This window comes from Bipolaris oryzae (genome assembly GCF_000523455.1).
Source record: "Bipolaris oryzae ATCC 44560 unplaced genomic scaffold scaffold_362, whole genome shotgun sequence".
Lineage (NCBI taxonomy): Eukaryota > Fungi > Ascomycota > Dothideomycetes > Pleosporales > Pleosporaceae > Bipolaris > Bipolaris oryzae.
Window position 1 is genome coordinate 1 of NW_006911638.1, and position 9,197 is coordinate 9,197.

General features: G+C 29.1%; 6 protein-coding genes across 6 annotated transcripts; 2 read left to right on the plus strand and 4 right to left on the minus strand.

The window, feature by feature from the left end:
• Nucleotides 1-713: 713 nt before the first annotated feature.
• Nucleotides 714-881, plus strand: COCMIDRAFT_110844 (uncharacterized protein; the record flags this gene model as incomplete). The annotated part of the gene is made up of 1 exon (XM_007695607.1): nt 714-881. A coding segment is annotated over one exon (168 nt), but the record flags the coding sequence as incomplete, so codon positions are not given.
• Nucleotides 882-5,055: 4,174 nt separating this feature from the next.
• On the minus strand, nt 5,056-5,397 carry COCMIDRAFT_110852 (uncharacterized protein; the record flags this gene model as incomplete). Its single annotated transcript, XM_007695608.1, has 1 exon — nt 5,056-5,397. One exon carries the CDS (start codon nt 5,395-5,397, stop codon nt 5,056-5,058), a length of 342 nt encoding a protein of 113 aa, XP_007693798.1.
• A 163-nt stretch (nt 5,398-5,560) lies between these two features.
• On the plus strand, nt 5,561-5,917 carry COCMIDRAFT_110845 (uncharacterized protein; the record flags this gene model as incomplete). The annotated part of the gene is made up of 2 exons (XM_007695609.1): nt 5,561-5,632; nt 5,657-5,917. 2 exons carry the CDS (start codon nt 5,561-5,563, stop codon nt 5,915-5,917), a joined length of 333 nt encoding a protein of 110 aa, XP_007693799.1.
• A 677-nt stretch (nt 5,918-6,594) lies between these two features.
• On the minus strand, nt 6,595-6,786 carry COCMIDRAFT_41835 (uncharacterized protein; the record flags this gene model as incomplete). Its single annotated transcript, XM_007695610.1, has 1 exon — nt 6,595-6,786. The coding sequence occupies one exon, from the start codon at nt 6,784-6,786 to the stop codon at nt 6,595-6,597; it is 192 nt and encodes a 63-aa protein (XP_007693800.1).
• Nucleotides 6,787-7,003: 217 nt separating this feature from the next.
• On the minus strand, nt 7,004-7,986 carry COCMIDRAFT_41836 (uncharacterized protein; the record flags this gene model as incomplete). Its single annotated transcript, XM_007695611.1, has 3 exons — nt 7,004-7,053; nt 7,260-7,542; nt 7,639-7,986. 3 exons carry the CDS (start codon nt 7,984-7,986, stop codon nt 7,004-7,006), a joined length of 681 nt encoding a protein of 226 aa, XP_007693801.1.
• Nucleotides 7,987-8,220: 234 nt separating this feature from the next.
• Nucleotides 8,221-8,466, minus strand: COCMIDRAFT_42581 (uncharacterized protein; the record flags this gene model as incomplete). Its single annotated transcript, XM_007695612.1, has 1 exon — nt 8,221-8,466. A coding segment is annotated over one exon (246 nt), but the record flags the coding sequence as incomplete, so codon positions are not given.
• Nucleotides 8,467-9,197: the final 731 nt, after the last annotated feature.

Sequence of the window (9,197 nt, forward strand, 5' to 3'; positions counted from 1 at the left end):
AAAAAAAAAACGAAAGAAACAAAAAGGGTGTATAACGCGCAGTCTCTGAGGATCCTCGATATATAGTATGTATATATTTAATGTTTCCTGCTGATTGTCCATTTTCACTTATTAAATAATAAGATCTATTCATTTTAATATTTATGGTCTGTGTACGCATCTAAAAAGGATGTTTTCACAATATCCTATAAAATGACTTTAGGGGTTTCCAGCGATACAGTTATATAATAAGGGTAATATTACTACTGCCCACGGCAATTTATTTAAAATGTAAAGAATCTAAATGTGAAAAATTAAATTTTTTCCTTTTACTATTAAAATTATTTTTTATAATTTTTATCTTATCCAACTTCTCTTTAGTTAGACCTCCTTTATTAAGATCTTGAACAATACATCAGTCTTTATATGCTAGATACTTAGAAGAATGTAGTGGGAAGTTATCGAAATATTTACGAACGATTTCATTACTTCTGGAGTTATGAGCCACCGCCATAAAAGAATAAAAGACTTTATCTTCTCTTTCTCGAGTTCTAGTATAGAGATTAACAGTAAAAAAGGCAGATATTTTAGTTAAAATATTAAAATAACTAGCACCTCCATTATTTTCAGCAACTTCCCTAGAATAATTTTGTTTAACTTCTATACGAAAAAAAGTTTGAACACTTGTTCTTAAAAAGACTCCATTTTTCTTTCTATCATACACTGTTATAGCAAAATTACCGTCAGCGTCTGTAAACCCTGCCAATCAACTATTACTATCTAAAGAGGATAAATCTAAACCTAGACAAGGTATAGTAGTACTATCTTTTTCATTTATTCAACAAATAGCTCTATGCAAAGCTTCTATTTTTGGTGTACGCATGTATCCATTTATTAAGTGAATTATCTTTAAAACTTCTTCTTTAGCTAAAATTTGTAATATGACATGACCTGCTTTTTCTCTATTAATAACTTTACCTACTTCTAATTCAGCAGATAATTTTTCAGCTAAAGGTTTATCATTAATATTAAAAGCAATAAGAATTTTTGGTCTATAAATCACATTAGTTTTAGAGTCTGGGTTCTGAACACCAATGTACCCATCTCCTTCTATTAATCCAGCTAAGTAGGGTCCAACTGAATAATTACTTGATACTTTACTTGTAGAATATTTTCTTATTGAATGGTGATAAATAGATCTATTCTTTTTAGGAACGCAACCATAACTATTCTCACATTTAGAAACTTTACTTTTTTCTGTCTTACCAAACGCTCATAAAATCGCAAACATACCTATAGTTAAAAAACAGTCACCTACTCTGTTAGTTAAAAATGCTGAAAGAGAACTTTGATTTGCTGCTATTCTAGTAAATCAGAAACATACTAAAAGATATGAACAAACCCCAACCAAATCTTAAGTTACGTAAATTGATATCTAAATAATCAATTTATTAACTCCTGTACTTTAAAACCTATTAGGATTTACTTAAAGCCCTAGTATATTATATATAAAGATTCTGACTATTCATTAAGCACCATTTCAGGTACCCATCATTGTACTAGTCGATAGCGATCCAAAATATAACCGACGATCTTTTAAATTTATTTAAAATCTCTTTGATCGTTTTCAATGATGTAGCTAGTGACACTAAAATTCCAATTTTTATCTTAAGAATTTTAATCTATTTATTCTCCTGTATAATACAGGTTTCATGTTTTATGAAACTATTTTGATTTTCTAAATATAATATCACTAACTATGGAAAATTATCATAAATAATATTTATTTTTATATCTTATATAACATACTCTCTTTTATAGTTAAGGGTATATTTTATATCGGAAAGATCTTTCTTATTTGAAAAATCTCTTTTAGGAATATAAGAATGATTATGAATACCATTACTACCAGGAAAAGTTAATTTTAGGATAGGCCTCTTTAATAAGTGGTATTGTGAATGTAACAAATATGGCTTTATTATTTTAGAAAAAGTAGAAACAGAACTATTCTTAATATGTAATGAAATACTAGAATACTTACCGTCATTAAGGTTACTATTATTAATAATTGTATCTATGTTATATTTTTTTTTCAAAACGAGTGATAGATCTTTGAGATCTTCTACTAAAACGCATGATTTAGGTAGCTTTACTCCCCTTTCTTCTGGTCTTCCAGCTGACAGGAATAGAGTAGACAAGGCTAAGGGTGTAAGATATTCATCTAAATTATGTGGTATAATTTTCACGTTATCTCTATAAAACATATCATATAATCAATTAAAGCTAGAAAAGCTATAACTTTTGAAATTATAAATAAAAAACACTTTATTGTGTTTACCTATAAACTTATCTAATTTAGGTTTTTCTTTGTTACAATACCCAGCATTAAATAACACTGAATGAAATCACATTAAATATTCCACATTGTCATTATGTTTTATAAATATAATTCTAAAGCCGTGTACTCTTTTTTCAATGTATGAATTGTTTAATAAAGATCCTACGATTAAAGATATTACATTTATATTATGCGGGCCAATTCGTTGAAAAGAAGTTAACTTTTTTGAAAAGAAAAATCTTTTTTGATTGCAAGTATGTATAAGCATAAAATTTAAAATACTATTGTCTGATTCAATTAACCATCTAGGGCATATTATTTGGCTACCCTCTCAACCAACAAACATTAATAAATAGTTATTAGCTGTAACTAATATAACCATCATAAATGTGAACAAGCTTAAATAGCTAAAGAACCTTTGATTGTGCTTCTTATTAAATTTGTCATGCAATTTGTCTAACTCAGGTTGCTTATGGAATGGTCTGGGAAGAAAATATATTCTAAAAACTAAAGTTAAATTATAAGTTAAAAGAATAGATATTTATTCTTTAAATTTATTTAGCGTCTGCGAAGCCGGTGTATTATACCCAGCTAAGATTACTTCCTCATTACTCTCTCTCAAACTTCTACCGCTATTCATACCTAATTTAATTTCTCGTATAGAATTCATACCTTCAACCGTTAGGTGCGAATTATTAATCATTAGTTGATGAATTTTACATCAGTTATGATAATCTTTAGATTTAACACCAACTAAAGGATTTTCCTTAAAAAGAGGAATGATTCTCTCGGTAATTAAGGAAAAATCTACTATACTTAAATGAACAGCCGAGTTAGTATATTTATATATCTTACCTCCACCTAAATAGTCAACTATTTTTTCCATCAATTTAATATCTCTAAGGTGTTGGGTTATTCTAAATCTTAACTGAACTCTATAACCTGTTTTATTATTTGTTTTAGGTGTACGAACGTCGAAGTTTCCTTCAGCACTAACAAAACCTGAAAGCCAAGAAGAGTTTATAATTGGATTGTCACAATAAATGACTGATCTATCCATTACTCTATATCTAGGAAACTCTAATTTTAATTTATCGGATAAACCTAAATTCATAGATGCTTTTAGATTAACTATTTGATTTAAACCTTCAACAGTAAGATGAGCTTTATTATTAATTAAATCTATTACCTGTTTAAAAAAAAAGAAATCTACGGATTTTTGAGTTAACAATGGATATTTTTCTAAAAGAAGAATAAGTTTATTTAAACCTTCCATTGAGCTAATCATGTAATTAACAAACTCTCCTTTCCGAACTATATAGATGGCACCAGCACCACCCAATAAAAGCTGTAACTGAGATAATACATCATGATCTTTTCTGTGTAAACCTAGTTGAAATTTTGGTTCAACACGTCAACCCAATTTTCTTTTTGCGTCTTTAACTAAGAATATAGAAAAAGAACCTTCTCCATCTATTAAACCAGACCAAACCCCAGGATTTACCGAAGTAAATGTAGAATAATTTACTTTACCCTTTAACTTGCCCCCTAATAAGCTTAAATATACGCAACCTCTAACTTTGGGACATTTATATAAATGTCCCAAAAAAGTAGGCATAGGAGAGACAGGTTCAAGACAGAATTGCTTAGACGGGATTTTAATACGTGAGCTTCAACATATTTGATGATTGAAGCCGTGGTTTATACCACTTTTTCTTTCAAAATTCTTTAGAATACACCTTAAATAAGTTAAACTTGACTTAACCGATCAACTGCCGTCTACTCTTTGCTCTTTTACAGTTGCAGAATAATATCTTACAACTGATTTAGATCCGCGATTGTCCATTTTGTTTTCACAAATCTTAAGGGTTGTTACCTTATCTGAGTAATTACTTCAGCCACATATAATTTTTCAACTACAGTTTGGTACCTTAAGCTTTAGGAGTTCCCCGGAATTTGACAGTTTATCCCCACAGAAACGTTTTCCCTCAACGTAACCTCGAGGATCCTCACTCATATATCCTATAGAATAGATATGCACCAAAGAAGAAACTATTAAAACAGGAATAAGCATAGAACAACCTTAGTTAACCTGGCCTTAATGTCACCTCTATACAGAGGAATAGACATTAAGAGTATTTTTGATACTTAGGAGTTTATTACCTTTGTGGTAAGGCTATCCACTGTGCGTAGTGTTTTTTATGATAAATATTTCCTCCCTACGATCTCGCACTCGTTCTAAGGTCCGACTGTACATTCGGACAGACATTTCAGCCTAACCCCGGCGAACCAGTCTGTAGCGACATTTATTACTGCCGACGGTCTTTAAGTATATCCTTATTAACCGTTTTCACCCATTTATATAAGTATAGAATTGTTCGATAATAATCTTACTCAATTCCTATTAATTCTACCTAGCCTGACTAACTTAGTTACACGGCTATTCATATTCCTTCGTTAATATAAAAATATATCCTTATATTAGTTCAACTATGATAGGTAGACAGCCATTATATTCATACAACGGCTGTATGTTTATTCCTTATCCCTATTATAAAGGCTGCTAGATGTATATTTGTGTATATCCTTACAATAGTCCACCGTCGCTCATTAAGTATGCAACTTTAATTGACAGCTAGTCATATTGTTTTGAGGAGACTAAAAAGAAAAATAAAGATAAATAATTACAAAAGATAAATAATTACAAAAGGGGCTAGATTAAGAAGTTAGGAGTACATCTAAGAAAAAACACATACTCTTTTAATTTTATGATTTTTAATTTCTATGAACTCCCCATTTAATTGTTCACTATCTAAGTATTTACTTAAAGTGTCAGGGTATAACCCTACAATTGCAGCAGCTTCGGTTAAAGAATTCGCCAATAAAACCGCACCATCTTGTTCACATATTTGATATATACAAGAAACTTGTCTTGGTAGTACTTTTTTAGTGTCACGATCTATAACTCTTCCATCTAAAAGACGTTCAACTGTAGATCCTGCATTTAATAGTTTTTCTATTTCTTCTTGAGTTAAAGCTACAGCTATACCTTTATAAGTTGACAATCTAAAATTATTCATAGTATTAGATAATTTTAATATTAAGGCTCTTATATCTTGTTTTCTGTGTGCCCCATCGTATATAGCTTTACAAATTATTTTAAAATCCTTAAAATCTATACCTTTCTTAGTTAAAAATTCCATATCCGCAAAAAAAGGTACCAAATAATTATTTAAAACATTAATGTTTTTTATAATAAGTGTTACGCTACTTTTGCTATTAGCATTTCTAGCCTTTACTTCAGCTACTGCTATGGTTGAGGAGTTTTTTAGTTTATAGAAGGAATATGAATCAAAACCTAGATTATTTTCTAAGAATTCCTTTATTTTCACAAATACCGGTAGTTGTACTCCGGAGACTTCAATGGCAAATACAGGAGTTAAACTATCTCTTTTTAAAAAAAAAGACCCATCTCCCTCAACGAACCCTAGCAGTCAACTTTTAGTTATTACGATTTCAGAATCATTTGGTCTATCAAAATTTATACGACTAGTATTCATTTTATTTTTTAATTCTAAAATTGTATCTTTTATCATATAAGGATTTAAATCTTCAGATCTATTCGAATAAAAATGGAAAGCTTTCTTAAAATCTAAATAATCTAGATATTTGGAAGTATTTAAGTTATATTTATCGAAGATATCAATTAATAAAGCAATACCTTTTTTATCTGTAACACTAAATATACATTCATCTTTATAAATACGAACTCCTCCGATTCTTAATCTGTCTTTAATATCTCTTAAAACCTTTTCGTCATCTTTATGTAATGCTATTTTAAACATGAATGAAAAACTAGAAATAGTAAATTTATCTTTTTTTAAATGACTATTAATGGTAAAACTTCCTTCAGCGTCTGTTAATCCTACAAATCATTGCAGGAATTCAGGGTTAATAGCACCTATCTCCTGTTCGGTTTGCTTTATGTTATTAATAGTTGAATAATTAATTTTTTTACGGTTCGGGAAAGTGCTCGTAAAGGGGTATTTACATCTAAATCCTTTTAGTCCATATGAATTAGATGGACAGGGAAGATAAGCAGGGTTATTTTTAGTCTTATCTGACATAACTAACCTGCTTATTCAAAGAATAAACATATTCTTATACAGTTGGATTCAAACCAACACAGCTTCTATCTCTATTAAGATAGCCACGTAGCAAACTGTTAGTGAATCAAAATGAAATCCTCAGGATACATTTAATGATTCAGAATCAATTCATCTGAATACCTCTATGGATACAGGTATATTATTTAACCCAACTTCAAAGAAAGCTAAAACAGCCAATATTGTTGTAGTAACAACAGCTGTACATGTAATTATTTGTGCTCCTGATACTCCGATTTTTCTACCAAAAAAACCAGAAGCTATTGATCCTAATAGTGGTAAGATTATTATAGCTAGATACATTATTTAAATTCAATACTAATACTTCCTCTTCGTTTTCTCCCTTTTTCCATAGGAATTGTATTCCCTTAGGAAGGATAGGATATTACCATAATTTTTCTATTATGCCTGACTATACCTTAAGCAAATAATTATATAATTATATAATTATAAACCAATCTCCATTTAGTCGATGAACTTTTTACCAATATTTCTATATTGATGTTTAGCTGCGGATTATCTATTTCATTTCTTCATACAAACCGTTTTTACCATACAACGAGTCATTACCTGTTCCATTAATCATATTACTAGATTAATTTGGTAGATTTGTCTTTAAGATTTCCCCGCATTTTGAAGATTTCGCCTTAATGAGACTAGATAGAGGTTTGCTCTACCTTTTTTGACCTATTTTCTCTCAAACCCCTAATCATCTCCATGATTATTTTCAGTAGTAATCCCCATTTTGTTTTTTAATAACAAGATTTCTTTCAGACCATCTTCTTTTAAATGTTCTTTATTTTTAACCATAAAAGCAGCTATTTTAAAAGAACAATAATTTGAGTACTTTGATCCTGCAATACTATATTCTTCAAAAAAAGGTATTACATGGTTAATTATATCATCAATTCTTGTAACTACAAACTCAGCTATTGAACGCTTTTCATATCTAACTACATATCCGCATTTAAAGAAGTCTACAAAACTCTCTAATAAATCTACATCTCTTAAATCTTGAGCAATAGAAAAACGTAATGAAGCATATATATTGTCTGTTGTCTTAGATTTATTAATAGCAATAAAAAAATTAGATTCTCCTGTTGAAAATCCAGCTATTCACGGTTTAGAATGCACAAGTGTATTATAGTTATTTACTCTTTCTTCTCTTATAACAGGGATAGTTTCAGGAAAAGCCTTTTTTAATTGGTCAGATAAACCTCCATTCATAGATGCCCTTGTATTAATTATTTTTTGTATTCCCTCTAGGTTAGTATGCTGTTTTTCTAACATTAAATTAATAACATTTTTAAAAAGCATATAATCGGAATATTTTTTAGTTAATAAGGGATAATTATCAAAGTGCGGTATAATTACATTAGTTATATCCTTAATAGAATGAACCCTAAATTCCACTGTAGAATTGTTATTGGGTTTGGATACAAGTCCTATACCTCCGAAAAATTCCTGTATTTTCAATAATAAAGATCTATCTTTTTCATGCATCTTTAGTTGAATTCTGGCCTGCACATTTCATCCAGTTTTATATCTAGAATTCTTTAGCATTGCAATTAGAAAGGAACTTTCAGCATCCAAAATCCCAGTTATAAATAATGGATCTAAAGAATTTTTACAGTTAAGGGGTTTAGATGTAGAATAATTTCTTATTCCACTTGGAATGATATTAAGAGCTTTAATGGGTGATTTAGCTTGACTAAAGGATAGATGGATTGATTTAAAAGAGATAAATCTATAAAAAGCTACTAAAATACCTAAACCTATCGCAGATTCTGCTCCGGCTATGGCAATAATATAAATAGCATACGTTTGACCTAATATATCATCAAAGCTAAGTGAACTAACCAATACTAAGAATGTAATAGCTAATAGCATTATTTCTATTGAAATAAGCATTAATATTATGTTTTTTCTGTTTAAAACAAAACCTAAAATTCCAATTGTAAATAAGATTAGTGATAAATTCATTGTATAAAAATAAAAAATTAATATAGGTGTTCTAAAGTATTTTATTGTATAAGACCTTTACTTTCATTAGGTTATTGATAATATCTTATATTGCTATTAAACAAATAAGAATTATTCATGTATTATATATACAAATTTAATACACTACTATAAAATTTTATAGCTAATTAGCTATAATGACTCTGTAATACGGTATATATAAAACAACCTGTTGCGTGTAAAACAGATGCTCTTTATTGAGCTCTTTTCTCTTTTTTTGTGGGGCTTTAATAGGTAAATCATATATTAATCTTCTCCCCTAATTGCCTTTTACATTACGTAAATGCAATTTTCCAGCTTAAATACAAAAGATTTATATTCCGGGATATGTTATACTATCTGGTAAGGTAATTACTTTTCATAACATGTTAATTGTACAAAACAATTATTTTAATAAAATCTAGTAGAAAAAAAAAGAACAATGTTCTTTTTTTTTTTCAACCCTTTTTTTATTTTTTTCGACGTAATTTCGAGTGTTCGAAATTACTAGAAAAATTAGGGACAAGCCCGCGAGGGCTAGAGTTAGATAGAAAGGTTTTACCTTACTATTGTTCTTGTAATCAAGATAAGAATAGCACAAAATGATCTGTTTATAGAAGAGTACTAATTATTGTTTCATTTGTTTCCATAGTTAGATTATTTATCAGATCCTGAATCCGCTCCACCAAAAGCTATTCTTTGATATATATATA